The sequence below is a fragment of the Notamacropus eugenii genome, chromosome 2, assembly GCF_028372415.1.
Source record: "Notamacropus eugenii isolate mMacEug1 chromosome 2, mMacEug1.pri_v2, whole genome shotgun sequence".
Taxonomy (NCBI): domain Eukaryota; kingdom Metazoa; phylum Chordata; class Mammalia; order Diprotodontia; family Macropodidae; genus Notamacropus; species Notamacropus eugenii.
Window position 1 is genome coordinate 224,711,277 of NC_092873.1, and position 21,535 is coordinate 224,732,811.

Here is a 21,535-nt window from a genome sequence, read left to right on the forward strand (position 1 = left end):
GAATCCATATGAGTTAGTATAGCCTGAGTATATGGATTTAGGATTTATCTATAATGTAATTCATTGATATTGCCAAGGGAGAGATTTTTTTGATATTAGAAATCTTATTATTTGATAATACACATGGTTTTAAGTTTTTTTTTATTATAAGTAGCTTATTTTTCTTTTACAGTTGCTATGATATATTGGATAGAGAGCTGACCTATAAGACAGGAAGATCTGAGTTCAAGTCTCCTGTATAACAAATACTGACTATGTGACCCTGGATAGGTAATTTAATTTCTAGCATTCTGGCCAACTCTCTAAAACCTTAAGTTGCCATTCCCTATACCAAATGAGCAGCAACTAGGTGGCTTAGTGGATAGAACATGGATCCTGGAATATGGAAGACCCAAGTTCAAATTTAACTTCAGACATTTACTACCTATGTGACCTTGAGCAAGTCAATCAACCTCTGTTTGCCTTAATCCCTTGGAGAATGAAATGACAAACCACTCCAGTATGTTTGCCAAGAAAATCCCATGGAAAATATTGGCATGCTATGGTCCATGGGGTTATGAAGAGTTGGACACAACTGAACTACCTACCAAGTGAAGTCTCAGATTCCATATCTATTCCTATCTCTTTTTACCTTTTACACAAATAATAATGATCTGTTATTTCTCTAGGCTTTCTAATATTCAGTCGCAAGTTCAGAGCCTACAGTTTTATAAGAAGAGGTTCAGTAAATAAGGAAAAGAACATCAAAAATAAATAAATAAATGAAGGCAGTGAGCAGGGAAAGGGCTACTTCTCAGCCCATAAAGAATGTTAGAATTAAACAATCTATATTAATGCCTCCCCACTGATATGGATAATAAACAATTAACTCAATGGGAATTAATTAACAACTAACTCAATTTGGAATGTTTTCCAAACTGTAAGCATAAGTCTAATGACAATCAGCTTCTCCAAGTGAATCACTCCCTCCTACTCTTTCCTTCTTGACCAACAAATAGAAATAATTCTTTTCCAAAACTGAAGTAAACTGAGACAGAAAGACTCCCTTCTTATTTTCTTTTGACAAGTACCTCTGTTTAGTTAAGTCAACTTGTATAAAAGTCAGTAGAAAATCTATTCATTTAATTAGCTCATCATGAGCATCCTGCCATTATGAAGATGGACACATAGCTCTGGCTAAATGGAACCATGCCATTGGATGACAAATCTTGATTTCTCCTTTAAAGGACTCAATTCCAACTCCACATATTTCCCAAGCAGATTCATGATGCAGAGGATCACAGACATATTCATTGTGCATACCAGCCACAAAAGAGCTGAAAGAGGACAAAAGCATCTATTCTGGGCATCAGTGTTTTTCAAAGAAAAGGATGAGCTAATGCTCCCCTACAGAACTGCATACATCTAATACTCTCTATGGCTTCCAGCATCTTACCCCTTCAGACTCAAAGAGCAGCACTCCTTTCTCTTCAGAGGACTGATACTGCTTTTTGCTTTTAGGCAAACCTTGGAGAAAAAAATAAATTCCCCTGATTTATGCAACATGGTGGAGGAATGCTTTTAAGTTAATTCATAGCTATACAGATTGCATGTTCATAAGTCACTTAAGGAAGGGCATTTATTAGCATTTATCATTTCCTCAGTCCTTAATTGAACCTGCCTTTTCTAATGCTTCCAGAGCTTGACAGGGAGTAAATAAATATAAAATGATCAGAAATTTCTAGCTCACTAGTAACGAAAGCAATGTGTTTTAGAAAAGGCATTTGGTTTCAACTCACATTTTGGACTTATGTATGTAAGTGACAGACTGAAAGGAAAAATAAATGTGTATCATGTGAGGTGTTGAAGCAGAATTAATGGTTGGAGCGGAGAGCAAAATTGTGTCATGCATTCAGTGTTTAGATAAGGATAGTTTTTGGCTGTGGAAGAAGGAAGTAAATTCTGCTGCCCTTGATCTGCTCCATTTTGCCTTCTGTTGTCACTTCCTTGATCCCTGGAATTTTCAAATGATGCGTGGTGTCTGGGAGAATAAAACCACAGTCAATCCCACAAGCACTCTAGAGTGTTCAGACTTAAACAGTGTTTCTTACTAAGTTACAAGAGGAAAGAGCTTTCAGTTCTTATGTTATATGTGTCTATTTCTTAGATATATCTCAGGCATCCAAGGAGCAGGCAACTGATTTATGTTGACTTGTTTCTATCTCTTTTTATTTTTATTTTCCTGTTTCCTTTCTCCTGCATGCTTATTAAAAAAAAAAAAAGATGATAAATTGACCCCCTGCCCCACACATGATTAGAATTGTTATTCTATATTCCCACCTCATCATGGTCAGATTATGATTCCCTTAGCTAGTATAAATTGAATTCCTCCTATCTATTAAATAAGATGTTAAAGTTGAACCAATATCCGTTAAAGTAAATCATAGATAGAAACAGCCTTGCAGTTGCTATGGGAACTCAACTGTGGATTTTCTGGCCTCTGTATGGCTTAAACCTCAACTACAACCTGCCATCAATGTTATTTTGCATTTATCACTCATTTTGACCAAGAAGGTTCTTTCGCCCCCAAATCCCCTGATTTTATCCACTAATTAGTCATACAGTTGAAAGTATCATAGAATACATTTAAATGTAAGTATAGTACATAGTAGAAGGTTTTTTTAGTTGCTTTATATTTTTTCTCTCTAGCATAAAAGCACCAAGAATATTTAAATCCCTTTTGGCCTCAGTCCATATACTTTATCTCCAATCATTGTAAACAGCCCCGGAAAATGCACATGTAAGCATTCTCCATAGCAAATGTTTATTAGTCTGAGGATAATGGTCCTCTCTCCAAGTGATAATCTCATGTATTTCACTAGTCTGTAATGCTCCTTCCCTTTCAAGACCCTTTAAAATTTCGTTAGAGCCTCAGTTGATTTTGTCATTTTAATGCTTAGATCTTCTAACATTTATTAAGCAACTTTTAATGTGATATCCTGCTAGGTGACATGCAGTGAGTTAGCCACAGTTTCTTTCTCCTTATAAGATACCACACTGATATAAACAAGAGCAAGCAGTAAACAGATAAGCACTGAACAAATGTACAAGGATTTTCATTATATTTAATGGGCCTTACATCTAACTGTATGTCATCATATATACCACTGCTTCTCAAAGCTTGTTGTCTTTGGATCCCTTTACACACTTAAAAATTATGGAGGGTCTCTCTACTCTTCCACTCCCCAACATCTTTTGTTTATGTAAGTTATATCTATCAATATTTGCCATGTTGGAATTTTTAAAAATTAAAAAAATTCTGAAAATTGCTTTGATCTTGTGGACCTTCTGGAAGAGTCTCAGAGAGCTGGACAACACATTGAGAACCACTGGTATACACAATAGCCATTCTTCATCCATTTGTTTTTCTCATGTGGATGGTTAGGCCAATATTTTTTTTGAATAGTCATGAATTTCATAGAGGGAACTATGTACTATTATAGGGTATGATGCAATTAGCACAATGTCTTCTGCCAAGAGAAACGTCTGGAGGAGCACAGAAAAAGAGATTAGAGTGTCATACAGCAAGAGTAAAGATAACAGAGGAACACTGAAGTGGTGCACTTCTACCAAGGGAATATAAATATATCAAGACAAAAGCCTCTGTCATATTGGCTAGATATAGAGTGAAGGACCTGTTGAGAATCATATAGCATAATAAGGTGCAAATGGGCTGACATCTTTAGCTCTAATTTCATTTCGGCAGTTTTCCTGATTTTAACCTTTAAAAAAAAGGCTTTGAGATTCTTTTTAATTTTTCTTTGTTACTCTTATTTTTTGATTAAATTTACCACGTTGACTTATTTTCTTGAAATAATTCCTACTATGGTATTCTTTGATAAGTATTTGATTTTTCATTCATACAAGCCATACTTTCATAACTTCCCCACTTTTTTATCCATTTCCCCCCATTGTCTGCTTCTCTTTAACTTTTTTTTTTTTTTAAGAAGGGAGAGTCCAAGAAGAAGATTGGTAGGAAGGAACTATTTCTTGTGCACCTTGCTATTGAATATTAATTGATTCAGTGTTTGTGTGATGAATTTATTTGAAGAATTGTTCATAAGAACTTAAAGTGCTCATTTTTATTTTCCATCAGGCACATATGCTTGTTTTTTTCACCCCAGACTTTCTGCCCTATATGGTACCAGAAGCAGTCCAAAAAATTAAAATAATTTGATTTTGACTGATGACGCTGTTTTCGGCAGCACTTTGACTTTATCCCTCTGATTTAATGCTTCCCAGGCATTAGAAACACTGAATATTTATTTTGCCACTCATCTTTGGTATGAGTCATTTTTATCTGATGCTTTGCTTGGTGCTGATGCTGGGCCTTTTATAGCTCTTCTGATTCACAGGAGATTGTAGGTCCTGTCAGCCCTCTTTATTAAATGCCTTCATAAATTTTTACACCACAAGTCCTGGGTGAACTAGTGAACTCTATTAATGCTATTTAACCTATTATTTTTGCATGGTCTTCCTCACAAAGATGAGGGGTCCTTGTGGTCATATAAAACCTTGTTGAATTGGGAGCCAGCTCATGTGGTTTGTTTCAGGGGGTTCCCAACTTAAAGATGCAACAAGATCACAGATCTAGACCTTGGGAAAAAACCGCAGAGGGCATCTTGTCCAACCCTCTCATTTTAAAGTAGAAGAAATTAAGGCCCAGGGAGATGACATGAATGCCTGTCATCACACAGATAAAAAGTAGGAGAAACAGAATAAGGAGTAAGTGTCAGAAGCAGGTCCTCTGACTCTAAATCAAGCACTCTTTCTCTTGTACCACACTCCAGTGACCCAAAGGTCTTTCCTGATTCCCCCAGTTTTTAGTGTTCCCAAATCACTGTAATTTTTCATATGAGTATTGTGATGATGTGCATTCTCTATGTATATATTGTCCATGTGTTATCTATTCTATGTATAAATGTCCATGTGTATGTATGCATCTTGTATATATTTATATGGGAATTATGTTAGATTCTTCCACCAGAACAGAAGTTCCTTGAAGGAAGGGACTTTTTCCACTTTTGTATTTGTATCTCTAGTGTCTGACACCTAATATGAGGGCAACTGGGTGGTACAGTGGGTAGATCAATCTGTTCAGAATCAGGAAATTCAGAAATCAGGAATCAGGAAAATGCATTACTCAGCAAGACTCATCTTTATGAGTTCAAATCTGGCCTCAGACACTTGTTAGCTATGTGACCCTGGGTAAGTCACTTAACCCTGTTTGCCTCAGTGTTCTTATCTTTCAAATGAGTCAGAGATAGAAATAGCAAACTACTCCAATTTTTTTGCCAAGAAAACCCCAAATGGGGTCACAAAGAGTCAGACACAACTAAAATGATTGAACAACAACCACATATGCTTATTATGTTCGTTGATGGATTGATTATTGATTATCTATGCTGTGTGATTATGCCCACCTCTATAGCATCTTCCCAACATTTGATAAGATTTCCAATGGCATAGAGCTATCAATAGTGTTCTTTTCCTTATTCCTCTAAGGGGTCAGAGGATCATAGATTTAAAGCTTGAAGGGACCTCTGAGATAAGATCATAAATCTAGAACTGTAAGGGACTTTAGAGGTCATCTCTTCCAAAACCTTTGTATTATAGGTAAGTAAATTTAGGCCAGTTTCCACTGGAGAAGGAAATGGCAAACCATTCCAGTGTCTTTGCTAAGAAAACCCCATGGACAGTATTGGAATGCTATGGTCCATGGGGGTCACAAAGAGTCATACATCACTGAATGACTAAAAAACAGTAAACTTAAGGCTGGAACAATGAAGGATTTGCCCAAGGTTACACCTGTAGTAAGTAGTAAAGATGGTCCTCTGGCTCTCAATACAGCACTCCTCCTTCCTTATCATCCCCTTTTGGGATCTCTGCTGGTAGTTATTCCTCCATACCCTTCTTCTCAAAGTCAAGCTTTGACCCCTTTCTCCTAATGCAAATGACTTTGATTCCTCCTGTATTAGCAAGCACCCTAGCACACTCAGGATGGCCTGCTAGCACAGGTTCTTTGATCTGTTTTGCTAAAGGAAAGGAACTTCTAAATCTTACTTTAATTAGAAAGAAGTAAATACAAGCAGAGAAATTAGCACAGAGATTCAACAGACAGGGCTCTTACTGTCTGAACAAAGTAATACAACCACTTACATATACCACTGGACTGGTAGAGCACAAACCTCTGAGTAGTGGGGGGGGGAGGGGGGAAGGAGAAGAAAGGTTCTTAACAAATGGCTACTCAGAGGTCCATCCAGGGAATCCAAAGGTCCTTCTCATAAGCAAACCCCCAAAGCAAAATACCAACCTCCCAGTATATACAACACTGGTTGGCTCAGTAGGCATGAAATTTACATGACTCAGCACAGCTGTGAACCATCAGGGTTCAAAGGAGATCAATCCTTCAGATGTTTACAAAAATCCCACTTTGCTTGCTCTTAAACTCTTCACAAAACAGTTGGAAATTCACATTTAGAATCTTCAAATTTTCGGGTCTGTTGTTGCTTGACTTCTTTAAGAACAGGTGGATCAGTAGAAGACCACAAGTGTGGTATCATGAAATTAATTTTAGACTTAGGAGTCAGAAACTCTGGCTTTAACATTTATTGGTCATTCCACCTTGGGCAACTTATCTGATCTCTCAGACTTTTATCTCTTTTGTAACGCTTTCTGCCCTGTATACTTCCCAGGCTTGCCATAAAGAAAGGACATGGTAAGCTTTAAAATTATAAAATATATGTTATTTTAAGTGAGATAGGCCAGCCTTGTAAATTGCCATATATTTGTATTGATTTAAAATGTAGTTACTCTACTTTGAATAAGTCACATTTTTGCTATGGGCCCACAGTTTCTTCACCTGTAGAAGTAGGGGATTAGAATAAATGATGTCTTAGTATGCTTCCAAGACTAACACTCTGTGATGCAATGAGTCATAACCAACAATGGATGACTAGCACCTCAAGACAAGAACATATAACTTCATCCACAGCTCTATGACACCACTCTACCACCAAACACACACATATTTATACATGCACATACATGTATACATATATATACACACACAACCCCCACAAAAACATACATAACCACACAACTAACTAATTTGAGCAAGGAGTAAAGCATAGATCTGTAAGTCAGCCAGGGCAAGATGGAATGTTCCTTCTGGTAAGAAGCATTATAAAACTCAGTCTCCCTCTTGGGTCAGAAGAGGCCAGGTCCTATTTGAACAGCTGCTCTCTCACCATCTTTGGCTCCATTTTCCACACTGGTTACTCCTGAGGCCTATGTACCAGACCTTTGCTACGGGTAGTTGTATTATGGAAGACTGCATTTCACCCAAGAAGCAATAGGACTATTACACTCACAACTCCCAGAATCCCTCTTTCAAAATCAGTGCTGCATAACAAAGCAGTGCTAGGAAAGGCAAAACACTGTGGTACTTTTAAAAAAATATTAAACTGTGTTTGTACTTTAAGAGGTAAAGTCTAAGCAAATGCCCCCATTGATTAGCATTGCTTTCTAATAATATCGGCCAGCTTTGCATTCTCTTCCCCCTGAACTGTGGACATATCTGCTTATTCAGGATAACGATGTCTATGTCTTGGGCTGCCCTACTTAATAACTGAGGGAAACTGAAAGTATTTCTCTGTCCCATCTGATGGTGGTTTAGTTTTTATAATGTTGGTTAGGGCATAAGTACTTCACACTCAAATCAAAGTTTTTTTTTTAAAGTAATGCCAAACTGGAATTGCTTCTGAAGAGTCAAACACCAAGTTTGAGGAACTATCTGAATCAGCCTCCTTCTGAGATATTTAGAGTACTTACTAAGGGGCCATCAGCTCTCTGAACCTCAGTTCCCTAATACGTCAAATGAGAGATGGGCTACAGCTATGAGTCTATAATTCTATGAAATATGCATTTCTTAAGTGCTTATTGTCTGCAGATCACTGTGAGTAGGAGATCTAGAGTTTAGATAAAGAGTTTCTAGGCTTTGATCATTGGTCTAGGAAAATGGTAGTTGAGGGCAGGAATTATCCTCTCCTGTTTTTTTTCCAGGACAAAATATTAAGGTACTTACTAAATGTAAGATTGAATTGAAATGAATTCAACTAGTTTACAATCCAGTAGGGGAATAAAGACATCAGTCATAATTTATGTAACTGTGATTCAGTGGGTACAGGCACAAACAATCCATAGGTCTCGTCTTTGGGGATTCTTGTCTGTAGTCTCCCCAAAATTCTCCGCAGGTAGTCAGCTGAACCCATTAGAGGACTTCCTCTATTTTTTTTAATATCCCATCAGCCCTAGTATAGCACCAAACTTGCCTCTTGTCTCTTGCCACTCCTTTTCTGGCATTGACACAGACATAACAAGACAATAATATTTGGCATTTATATATTATCCCATCTAACCCTCAAACTGTGACATAGGTGCTATTAATATTTCCATTTTTACAGCTGAAAAAACAGAGGCACAGAGAAGTTGTGACTACCCAGGATAAAATAGCTAGAAAGTATCTGAGGCTGAATTTGAACTCAGGTCTTCCTGATTGCAGTGGATGACTAAGTCTACTAGAAGAATTCAAGTATGTCACTCTAACTGGTATGCCACTTAGCTTCAGAAATAAACACTACCACATGTTAAGTGCATGAAAGAATTACAAAATAAAGCACTGTGAGGTCTGAGAAGGATGATATTTGTAGACAGAGAAAAACTGGCATAATGTCATATTTGGTATTCTTTACCTGGAGAACGAAGGCATTCAAGGTTCAAAAGTTCTGTTCCAATAACTCATCTCTTGAATCACCCACCTAGTTCTTTGCTTACTTGGAAATGAGTAGCTAAAGCTCTCCCTTAAAAAACTGTGGAGGAAACAGAAGCATGATAGAGGAGGGAGGTAATCTGCCTGTTGTTTGTTAAATTAGAGTCCATTCCTAAAATGTCAGTGGCAATATCGATTTGTTCCATGATGCTTAGCAATGGACAGTGTCTCTAATGGCCTTGAAAGATTTCTAGTGTTCTTTAAATCAATTCTTAAAAATTAATCTTAATATATTTGGGCTAGAAAAGACTCTAGCAGTCATCTAGTCCAACTCTCTGTTTATAAATAAAGAAACTGAGTCCCATAGAGTTTAAGTCACTTGCTTAATGTCCCTTGGTTATATGGCTGAATGGAACATTGGTCTCCTGGTTCCCCGTAAAACCTGTCTTCCATCTTCATAGTTTGCAATTAATCTTCTATGTATCTGTAGGGAAACACTAACTGCCAAGGAAGTAGAACCATCTGGAATTCTGGGGAAAATTGCTAATAGGAAAAGTCTATACTCATGGGAAAATATTCTTCCTCACTAAATACCCTACCCCCTTGCTTCCTTGGTTGTGGGTTGAGTTGAAAATAAATATTCAAAGCTAGAAGTCACCATAGAAGCCATCTGGGGCATGATAGTACTTGAATCAGAATCCTCTGTATATCTCTGACAAATAAATGGGCCTTCAGTTTTTGTCTGAAGATAGAAGGGGAAGTCATTGAATTGAAAGGTGGCTCATTCTACTTTAGAATAGAGCTAATGATTAGAGTTTCTAATTGGAAAAAAAAATTTACTTTCATTGAACCTAAATCTGTCTCTGCAACCGCCACCCAGAGTGCCCTTAATTCTGCCTGGAGGATGATGGTGGTAGGGAGTTGAATAGGTCTGATGTAACTTTCAAATGGAAATGTAAAATTAGGAGGTTGAGCTAAATGGTTTCCAAAGTATCTTTTTGCTTCGAATATTCTAGAGGATCTGAAGTTGAGCCTGGTCGATGTTGAATGTAACATCTCTGAAAGGAGTTGAGAGAAAGGAGATAAATGTCTCTCATGTAACATTGTTTGGATCTCTTCTTTTGTAATGAGTTTGAAAACAGCATGGCCCCAGTTGCTCCCTTCTGACACTTAAAAATTATCATCCTCATCATTCTCATCATTGTTGCCTGGATCTGCAATTTCCTTAGTTTGGGGACCTCCTTGCAAGGTATTTCCCTTACCAAATCCACCGGCGTCTTGTCTGCTATTTCTATTCTTACACCAGGAGTTCTTAACTTAGGGTTCATAGACCCCTAGATCTGAGGGAGTCTGTGAATTTAGGTGGAGGAAAAAATACATGGTTATTTTCACTCTCTTAAAACTAAAATTTATTATTTCCTTCCCTTAGTTAAAAATATTTTTCTGAGAAAGACTCTATAGATTTTACCAGACCTGCCATAGGAGTCCATGATGCCCCAAAAAGGTTAAGCCTATCTTAGAGAGTTGCTTGGGGGATTGAGGTTAAATAGCTTGCTCAGGTGTATGTGTGGCAGAAGGTAGTTCCTGAGCTTTAAAAAAGAATTCTCTGTCTTATTGGGAAATAATTTATGGCTTCTGATGAGAAATGCGGCAAGAGGGAGGGACCATATCTGCAAAAGAAAGCAGAGAGTAGGGAAAGGAATCTTTACACTGGTGTGTGAAATAACAATTGTTTTGTGATTTCTTGCCTTCTTCTGTTCAAGGTTTTACTTTGCATAACTTATTCGTCCACCTTTGACATGAATGGAAGTGCAGTGCTGAAGATTGCAGAGGTGAGTGCCCCTTCCCTTGCTCAGTGCCCCAGAGAGCTCAATACCTCCATGTTGCCAGCATTAGGAGCTACTTTGATGCTGAGTGGAATAAAACATCATGCCAGACTGGTATGGAATGGAATCTTACATGCAGAGCAAGGCTTCCTCTGGTTATTATTGTCTTTAGCAATTACCACTAATGGGAATTGATTTTTTTAAAGAAATGTCTGTAGATCCCCATCCTTTCTAATGATACTGTATGTTTTAGAGCTTTGCATGTTTCAGCTTGCTAAACCCAGGGCTTCAATGATGATAATAACAGTACTAGGTCCCTTCAGACCCCACTGTGACCCCTTTCCCTCATCAACTAAAAAACGTATCTGAGTTGAACTTAAAAAGTTTTTTTAAGCAACAAGATATGAGATCTCGAGAAGTTAATCCTAATTTTAAACTTAAACAATACACCACAAGAGGCAGGATATGATGGTGGTTAGGTAGTCAGTCTTGTTCAAGTACGTTCAGGAAATACACTGTTTTTGTCACCTTAAACAAGTCACGTATTTCCCATTACCCCAAGCAACTCATTGAAGTATATAAGTTACTGGTAAGTTGCTTCTCAGCGTTAGTAGGCATTCCCATCTTGAGAGGTCTCCACACTGATATAATCACAGGTCCATACTTACAGTCCTCTCTAACTTGTAAAAAAAAATTCAAAACTCTGTATTTCTCAACACCAACAAAATCCCCCTATTGAACCTGTTGCAGCAGAATACAGTAATGTCTGTTTCAGAGCACTTCCGAGAAGTGCTCAAGAAAACTTGACTCCCTGGATTTATTACATACATCTCTTGCTACCTGGAAACATCTTGGTTTAAAAACTATGCTATAATGAGGTTTTTACCACTACTTTGTACAAAGTATATAGCTTCTAAGAACTGCCAAGTTTTGACAGGTGGATGCTTCCAGACCAGAAAGAACAAAGCACTAGTGGGAGATAAAGAAAGGCCCTTTCTAATAGCAATTCTGTGCAGAGCTCATACTGGTGGGGATGTTTAGTCTTATAGAGCATTCATTACCTGTGAACAGCCAGTGAAACCAGTTTGGCATAATAGAGATTGGTATCAGAACTAAGGGATTTCTTCTGATGGCCCTGCCATTAACTGTGTGGTCTTGGATGGGTCTCTTTATTTATTGTATTCTCAGTTTCCTTGGGTATAAAATAGGTCTCCAAAGTCCTTTTCACTCCATAATGCTCTAATTCTAATTTAGAAGATGTTGAAATTTTAAGGTGGAGAAACTGACAGGCTAAGTTAGGGAATGTTGAGTTTCTATCACTTTGAAAATAGTTACAGTGAGAATATTATCTGTTTAAAAGTGTAGAATTAGCTTTGTTATTTGTCACATTTATATGATTTACCTCTGATGATGAATCATTACTTGAAATCTTGGCTTGGTTTTCTACTCTCAAGAAACTTCAACCTTAATCTCACTTTGGCATTTCCAGGAGTTACTGTAGATCAGTTGCTTGTTTGTTGCCACCACACAATCCACTTACACAATGAATATTAAAAGCCTTCCTCGATGCCAATTAACTGAACAATTGCTTTCTAATTACTTTAGTAAATCTGATCTTGATTATGTTCTGGTGATCTCTGGCACTTAAAATCTAAGAGATAGCAGAAAGCTTCTTGAGGGAAGGAATTGTTTTATTTTTGTGTTCTTATCCCCAGTAACTGACTCAGGGCCTGGCACATGATTGACCATTAATAAATTCTTGTTGGTTAATTGATGACTTGTTTACACCTAGCCTCCCTCTACTCCAATTCCCTATCTGTTCTTTGCCATAGCTAACTACCAAAACATGAGGTCCTACTATAGATAACAGCACCTTCCCCCATCTCTCTTACTAATTATTTTTAAGAGTCCCTTGGCATCCCTTCTGCTCTTGACTCCACTCCACTCAGTTCTGATTCTCCCCTTCTACCTTGCAAATTAGTGATTAATGTGCATTAAAACATATTTCTTTAACTTAATCATTTTAAAATTTGCCCACATTAAATAACACTATTAATTTATTATAGGTTGTCAATTTTGAATGCTTTAAAAGTAATATAAAGATGATAACAAAAAAGTTTCAATACAAAGTTAGAGAAATTCCTCATAATTGACAAAAACCTAAACAAAAAACAAAAAATACAACAAAAAAACCTCCTAATAAAATGGATTCACCTGTAACGCAGTCCTTAGCATTTTAAGATAAGAAAAAAATAACTCTCTCTACTCTTTTAATATAACTTAATGTAAAATACATCCATAAACTGGTTATATCCACTTATATAAAAATGACATTAATATTTTTACATTATGAGCATGAACATATGCATCAGGAATTATGAAAGACAATATAGATTAATAGTAATTTACCCTGAAGTGTGTACATAGTATCAAAAAGAATAACCATAGAAAGTGTTAGAAATCTGAATATGATATAATCATAAACCAGTTGAATTTATATTTCTCTGAGAATTCCTCATTTCTATTATATTAATACCTCCCTTCTATCATATTAATGCCTCCCTTCTGTCTGTTATCTCACTGGTGTGATTCTCCTTCACACCGCCAGTCTACCCATCCACGTTTTCTCTGTCTGTATGTTTCTTGTCCATACTTTTTCATATGTCTCCCATTGAGGATCTATCCAGCATGCTGAAGACTTAGGTCATTTAATAGCTCAACTCAACACTCAACTCTCTGTTCCTCACTATTGCCTCATTATCAACCCACTTGTCTTTCTGGTCATAAAATGTGCTTGATGAAGTCTTTTATGTAACCTCAGAGCTAAAAGGTATCTCAGTGCCTATGATTTTTATATTCTTTATCAATTTGTAACATAGACAGAGAATATTAGAGCTAGGGGAGAGAGTACATTAGAAATCACCTAGCCTGACCCTCTCATTTTACAAATAAACTAAGGCTTAGAGAGATCCCAGAATGTCAGAGTTGAAAGGGGCCTTGAATACCAACTAGATACCTGAACAAGAATGCCCTCTATAACATTCTCTAGGAGTAGTTTCCTAGCCTTTGCAAAAAGACCTCTAGTGAGGGGGAAACCATTACCTCCTTGGATAATCTTTAATATATCCTTCAGATGTGGTCTGCTCTGAGTAGAATAGAGCTAGATTAACAACATCTTAGTTCTAGACATTATGCTTCTCTTAATAAAGTCTATTTGGTTGTTATCTCATTGATTATTCATGTTGACTTTGCAGTACACAACAGCTTCCAAGTCTTTTACAAACTGCTCTCTAGCCCAACCTTTTCCATCTTATGCTTGTGAAGCTGATTTTTTGAACCTGAGTGTAAGACTTTACATTTATTCTAATTACATTTCATTTTTTAAAACATTCTACACAGTGGTCTACCTTGTAAAAAAAAGTTTTGGGTCCTGATTGTGTCATCCAAAGGATTGCAATTCCTTCTAGTTTCATTTCACTTGCAAAATTTATAATTTATGTCCTTAAGCTCATCATTGGTTAATAGACAGGGCCAAGCACCTGGAACACTTTACTGGAGGATATATGCTGCCTTTACATTAAATCTAAATGAGTTCAATCAGACAATTCCAAATCAACCTAACTAACGTACTAACAACCAGTCTTTTGTGCACATCTTTTACATCTTTTTTTTCTTTTTTTATACATATTTTCCATCTCTTCCACAAGAATAGCATTGGAGACTTATCAAATACACTATTAAAATCTACTTAAACTCTATTTGCAATACTCCCCTCATCTACTAATTTAATAACCCATCAGTAAAGGAAATAAGGATAGTCTGGCATGATCTGTTCTTGTCAAAAAAATGCTGACTCTGAAAACACTTCATTTTCTAGATTTTCATTATCTATCCATTTACGAATATATTGCTTGGCAATATTGCAGGAAACCAAAGTTAAGATCACTAGTCTCTAATTTGAAGACTTTTCCTTTTTTTTTTTGTGGAAAATCAGACCATTTACCCTTCTCCAGTCCTACATTATTATCTCATTCTCTATGTTCTTTTAGATTACTGACAGCAGCTCAGTAATATCTGCTAGATCAGAAACAAAAACAAAACAAAACAATAAACCCTTGTCCCAAATGTGCTTAGTCAAACAAAACAAATTCCCATATTGTCCATGTTCAAAAAATGTGCTTTTCATTTTCATATTAGCTATCACTTCTCTGTGAGCAAGTGGGTGGCATTTTTTATCATGAGTATTCTAGTATTTCTAGAGTGTTCCATTCCTCCTGCACTGACCTCCAGTAAAGAACTTTAGTCCATGGAATCCTATTAATCCTTTCTCTCAACTCTTTGAAATCTGCTTTTCCAAAAATCTAGGGTGCATGTCAGAAGATGCCCAGTTTTTCTGTCCTTTTCTATCACACATGCTAATATGGAGTGAAGATTTCCCTCAAAGACTGCCATCATCTCCACCCTAACAATCACTTCTTCCTTGTTAGTGAAAATCAGGTTTAGAGTAGAAGGTGACATCTTTGTTTCCTCAAGCTTCTGAAGGATCAATCCTTAAGGCAAGCTCAGTTTCTGGTAAAGGTAAAGTTCCAACAGATGTTCAGTTAATTAAAGCCCTCTATTACTACTATAATCATATCTCTGTGCCAGATGCGTAATTTATTTCCCAAACTCCTTATCTATTTATTCTTTCTGCTTAGCTTGTCTGTTAGTATAGTCAGATGATAATGTTGCTTTTTCTGCTCTTTTTATATTTGCCTAAATGTCTTCTTCCATGCTTTCCACATCTGTTTCCTGAGTTTCCTAATATGAGTTTATTTTCTTAATATACTTTGTTACTTCACTCCCCCCCTTACCTATCCTGTTCCTTTTGAATAAGTTATCCCCTTCCAGAACTATATTATAGTCATAGGTCTTTCCCCACCAATATCAGTGTTACCTTTGGTAATTCTTGCTGGTAGTTCACTAGCAAGAGAGAATTATTCTGTCAGATTTCTTGGAAGGCATGTTGGAGAGCTTTCATCTACAGAGTTATCTCTCCTCCCTTCCTTAACCTCTTTTCACTTTATTAGTACTTCAACAATCCCAAGTAAATTTCTTTCCCTGATCTAGCTGATCTCTTGTTTTACTTAACAACTTCCTTCACCCTTTCCTTAATTCCTACTTTTCCTTCTCAGGTTCTCTTAGGGTCCAGAACTTTAAGGAGCTTTAGAAATCATCTAGTCCAAATCCCTCATTTTTACAAATAAGGAAACTGAGGTCAGGATGCAAAAGTAACTCAGGCCCTTCTGCTCTTTCTACCCTGTGAAACGACTCATTTACCTTCAGTTCAGCTCCTATTTTTCTCAACTTCTCCCAATTTTCCCCCTCCTAAATTTAGTCGCTGGCCTTATTTAAATTTCCAGATCCTCTAGATCTCCTTCACAATTTTCATTACTTTTTCTTTTCTCTATATTGGCTTTTTTCTTATTCTCTTCTTTTGTCTTTTCCCTTTCCCACTCCTCCTTTTTCTCTCTCACATCCTTCTTTCTCCTCTCTCCCTTTCCTTTTGCCTCTCCTTCTTCTTTTCTTTGTCCTCTTTTCTTTCTACCCTTCTTCCCTTCTACTTCCTTTCCTTCTTTTTCTCTTTTCCCCCTTTCTTCTTTTCCCCTTCCTTTTCCTTTTCTTTTCTCCTTTTTCTCTTTCCCCCTTCTCTCCCTCTTTTTCTCCTCTCTTACTTCTCTTTTCTTTCTCCTCCTCCCCACCTTTTTCTTCTTTTCTTCCTCCAACTTGAATCATCCTCCTTCTCCTCCCATCCACCCTTCTACTGAAGTTGGGAGTCAAATATAGCTCAAGCAACATAGCCAAAGGCAAATAAATAGCTAGTTTCTGAAAGAACTGGGACTAGAAACTAGATCTCTTAACTGATTATGTTTCATCACACTCTCCACCACACCATACATTAATTTCTCTAACAAATGTGGACTTTTCTTCAAACAAGAAATTTCAAAAAAAGAGGGATATCATTGTGAGGAAAGTGTGATCCTATTCTAGTGAAGTTCCTAAAGCCAGGATTTTGGGATCCTGCTCATTGAATCTTTGGAAACAGGTTCCTTTGTTGTCAGTGCCAAAATATTGCAGTCTGACTCCACCCCTTAAGGCTACAGGAGCCTCCGTGATATTCTTCTAGCTGCTTTCTTTGGATTTCAAGTAGAAGACCCTACATTGATTAAACTCTCAAATTCTTTCCATTGTAACGTATCAAGGGGCTACCAAGGATTAAAAAAAACTTTTTAATTACTCTAAACCCCCCTGGAACTGGCATTTTAAAATCATTATTTATCTAAGAGGATTCTATGCCTCTCATTTTTTTTTCTGCCAAATAATCATATAAAAATAGAACATATCCAGAAACTAGTTCATCAGAAAATGGAAAGTGTATTTGACTCTTACACCCTTAACTATGAAATCCTAGGTTTTTTCTTCAATTTATTGATTAGCTCTAGACCTGTGATTTCTTCAATGTAGGAAGGCCCTGGTATAGAAACTCTCTTTATCAGTGTAGTTTGGCAACTCCTCTGTAACTTAGTGAGTTACTTTAGATGCTGAAGGGTTAAGTGACTTCCCTAGAGTCACACAGCTAATGTCAGAAGCATCTAGTGTCAGAGCCAGGGTGCTAGTCTTTTCCTGATTCCAAGACTGGCCTCACATTATTGATTTCCTATCACATCACCCTACTGCTAAAGTTTTAAATGATCACTATGACAGCAAAATATAGTAGGAGGAGGAGCAGCAGCAGCAGCAGCAGTTAAATATAGCACTTTGAGTTTTTTTCAAAGCAATTTACATATGTTATATTAGCTGGTCCTCACACCCACACTATAAGGTAGGTGCTATTATTATCCCTATTAAACAGATGAAAAAATCGAGGCTTAGAGAGGTTTGGTGACTTTAGGATTACATAGCTAGTATCTGAGGCTGGATTCAAACTCAGGCCTTTCTGACTTCAAGTTCTGCACTCCATTCACTATGTCATCTATCTCCCTCAGCATTTGGCACATAGTAGATGCTTGGTTTGTTGACCTGAAAGGGGTACACACCATCACTCCATTTTTAACTGGCTTTAGTGACCCCAAAATTATGAGCCAACAGGGAGACTGAGAAAGAGAGGAGGAATACTACTGATTATCTCACATTTCTATATTACTTTAAGTTTTAGCTATCTTCAGAACAATCCTGTTATACTCCTGTTTTACAAATTCAAAAATGGAATGTCAGCATGATTTAGGAATCACCATCAATATATACTATTTGCCAGTGCTACATGTAGGATTTTAACTCAATTCTCCTCTCTCCAAGGCCAGCATTATTTCTACACCACCTGGGCTACTAAAGCATTACAAATAAGTGAAAGATGTGCAGAGTTATATTTTTGAGTGTTGTAGGACATAAACAAGGAGGAGAAGAAAAATATTAACTTCTGGGAAAATGAGACCTGGTTAACCTCCTGCAGTATGGTCCTAGATTACTAAGCTTCCGTATGGGAGCAGAAAGCAAATAATCCTACCCTATGCCAATATAATATCAGTCTGCCAGTCATCAGTTAGGCCTGAATCAGGAACTCATTAAGCATTAATCTTACTCTTCATAATATCTTGAACTGGCTTATAGGACTACTGTCATGCCATAAGGAAAAGATAGTGAGCAAGAAATCTCTCATACCTTAGGAGCAGGACAGTGGCATCATGGAGAGAAGTTCCACCCATTTGAAGGTTAGTAAGTATGGGCTTGATTTAAATAATTTTAGGAAGCAAAGGACTGGAATATTAAGATTTGTACTGCAAATGACAGTAAAATATTCCCTTTGTGCAACCATGAGACCTCAGATCAACAATAATCTATTATGTGTACAATAGATTTGGATTGCTTGGGAGATTTTGTAAAGGGTAACCTATTTTTACACTTCCAGTGTTGAAGGAAGTCCCTATATTAGACATTTTCCTTTCTATCCAAATTTATGTGGATATGTGCCTCACTTCTTCCCAAAGCAAACTGTTTAAAATGGAGCATCTCCAAACATGGAAAATCTTATGCTGAAATCTTGACATAAATATATTCACTAGACACTGGAATTCAGTATAAAACTGATTCATCCTACCCCTATCCAAGTATGTTTCATGGGATCAGTGAGTCATGGTGCTGGGAGAGACCTTAAAGTTCAACAAATAGACCACATTCACTTCACAGATGAGAGACCTGAAGCCCAGAGAAGGTCATGAGACACTAATCTGAGCAAGTCAGATTAGCCTCACTTTCTTCATTTGTTTAATGGAGATAATAACAACACCACCTTACAGGGTTGTTGTGAAGATCAGAAGAGATTTCTAAAAAGCACTTCACAAATCTTAAGGTGCTACATAAATATTAGCTATTTATTTTATCACTAGTGTTTTTTTCTGCCACATTATTGCTTCTCAATATTTTAATGAGTGAAGTGTCAGAGTAACCTCATGATGAAGTATAATGTGTTCCTTTTTGCTGTCACTCTGAGAGACTGACCATTGCGTGACTGAAGAACTTCCAGGACACTTTCCACTTTTCTCATCATAAACTATTAATAATAACTTACCATTATATAGTGTGAAGTACTTTCTTCACAACCGCTCCATAAAGAAGTAAGAATGTTGTTAATCCCCATTTTGCGGATGAGGAAACGTTAGGCTTTGAAAAATTGAAATTAAATGATTTGATCAAAGCTACACAGGTAATATATATATCTGAGGGGGAATTTGAACCCAGGTCTCCAACTTTTAAGTACAGCACTTTTTTCTCATACACTGACCCTGAAAAACACACTATTTTCTCAGTCATACTGACACATGATACTCATTTGAGTATCTCTTTCACCACATAGGGAATCGTACCTTTTTACCTGTTGGTGCTCTGCCCAAATGAAAATAAATCTTGAGTGCTGAAAACTTATAAGATATCTTGAGGTTTGTGGGCTAGATTTCTCTTTTTTCCCCTTCCCTACTTATTTATTCTATCATTTTTTAAAAACCATGCCTTAAATCCAAATCACTCTGGCCAACAATAGATTCTAACCCAAGCCTCATTTGGTAATTATTTGGGTTTTGATGACTCAGAATGTGTGTAAATATCAATTGTTTTGTTTTAACCAGAAATCCTGAGGGTCTTCCCCTTCCAGACTGATTTTTTTTTGACTAGGTAAAAGAGACTATTTCTTGCCTCATTTCTTACCTAGCCTTAATCACTGAATGGGTGTTGCCTCAGACACATAGATCTGGAAAACACCTTAGCTTAAAAAGACCAAGGTGTCCCATAGCATCCAGACCTATCTCCACTCATCTTGATATATATCTTGGCAGTTGATCCAGATGGTTTGGAGGAGGGAGTGAGACTGGTGATTTAGCACAGCCCTCCTTCACTTAAATTGAATTCATTTGCAAATCAAGCCATCACCTTCCTGATATCTTTTGTCCGCTTTGAGAAAAGACAAACAACTCAGCTGATGACATCAAAACATTACAATGCTGCCACCTGTGGAATTGGGAGTATATGGTCACTCAGCTAAATTGTTCCCTATAGATATAAACAGAAGTAGTTCCATTTATTGCTAAAATGTCTCTTCACTGGGCTATGTAATTCTTTAAATGGTCAATACCTTTTTTTTCTTTGACTCTGTATTGATTGGCAGTACTGTTTTTGACAAGTGCCTTAAGTAAGTCATCAAAGCAGCTGATAAACATTTAGTTCCTAAATATGATTCAAACAAGAAGTCTATTCTATATTGTCATTCACTAGGCTGGTTGCACTGAGTTCTTTGGGAACATTTTATTGTTAATCATCAGGTGATGTTTTCCTCCAACCCAAAACTGGGCAAAGGAAGCAGGACTTGCACCTTAGATCAACTGGAGCCCAGGTGGCTCTTGAAGTTCATCACCAAGAAAGGAGATTTCACTTTATCCTTAATCTTCTTTCTCAAAATTTATCTCTTCTGACTTTTTCAGGCATTTTAGCGTCTCTGAGTTGACTGCTTTGAGATGTCAGTCACAGTAGGTATCTTCCTATTTGACTGCAAAGACCTTGGGACCTTCAAACATGGTGCTTTGTAGAATCATAAGCTTATAGCTTCCAGAGCTTAGAGACCCTCTAAAGCAACCCTCTCACTTTAGAAATCAGGGAATTGAGGCACAAAACAATTAAGTGACTTGCCCAAGATAATAAAGGCAGTAAGGGAAAAATGTGGGATTTATCCTCAGATCTTCTGACTTCTCTTCCCACTGTATTACTGACTTCATTCCATTTTCTTCTTTCCTTAGAGGTTAAGCACTCATTTTCCCATCCCATTTCATTATCTTAATTACAAGATGGTAGAGGAACATTTTTGGATTTAGAGAATAGGTAGAAATTGAGATCAAGATAAACTTCTTTTCTTTTTTTTTCTGGTGGACCATAGGGCAGGGACAGAGTCTTAAGCTTCTTCATATAACCATGGCTAGCATACAGTAGATGCTCCATATGTGCCTCTTAACCAGTTTGCTGATTATGCATGGCCTCCTTAATTTATTGGCATTAATGAAGCAGAAGAAGCACAAGGAGGAAAAGTCTCAATTAGGTCCTTAGTCTTGGTTCACCCAAACCTTGCTGTTGAGTCTTAGAGCCCAAGGACAGGTCTGATTCTAAGGAGACTGGAGAATAAGTCAATAATAGCTCATTTGGCTTTGTTGTGTTCTCAAATGAGTTTTGTGTAGTATTTGCCAAACAAATTGGTTCCTCCTGCTGAGGGACCAAGAATGACTAAGGGCTGACTTTTATACAAGTACCTAAGAAATTCAGAGCTGGACAGGACTTCAGAAGCCATGGAACCCAACTTTCTCATTTTACAGATGATGAAACTGAG

At 37.1% G+C, this 21,535-nt stretch overlaps 1 protein-coding gene across 9 annotated transcripts in view; it reads left to right on the plus strand.

Annotated features, from left to right (window-relative positions):
- ARFGEF3 (ARFGEF family member 3) overlaps window positions 1-21,535 on the plus strand; it is a 220,633-nt gene that overhangs the window by 84,346 nt on the left and 114,752 nt on the right. For all 9 annotated transcript variants that reach the window (XM_072643438.1, XM_072643432.1, XM_072643433.1 and 6 more), the window contains one exon: window positions 10,573-10,641. In XM_072643438.1, the coding sequence (XP_072499539.1) occupies window positions 10,573-10,641 (69 nt within the window). The remainder of the gene's footprint in view (window positions 1-10,572; window positions 10,642-21,535) is intronic.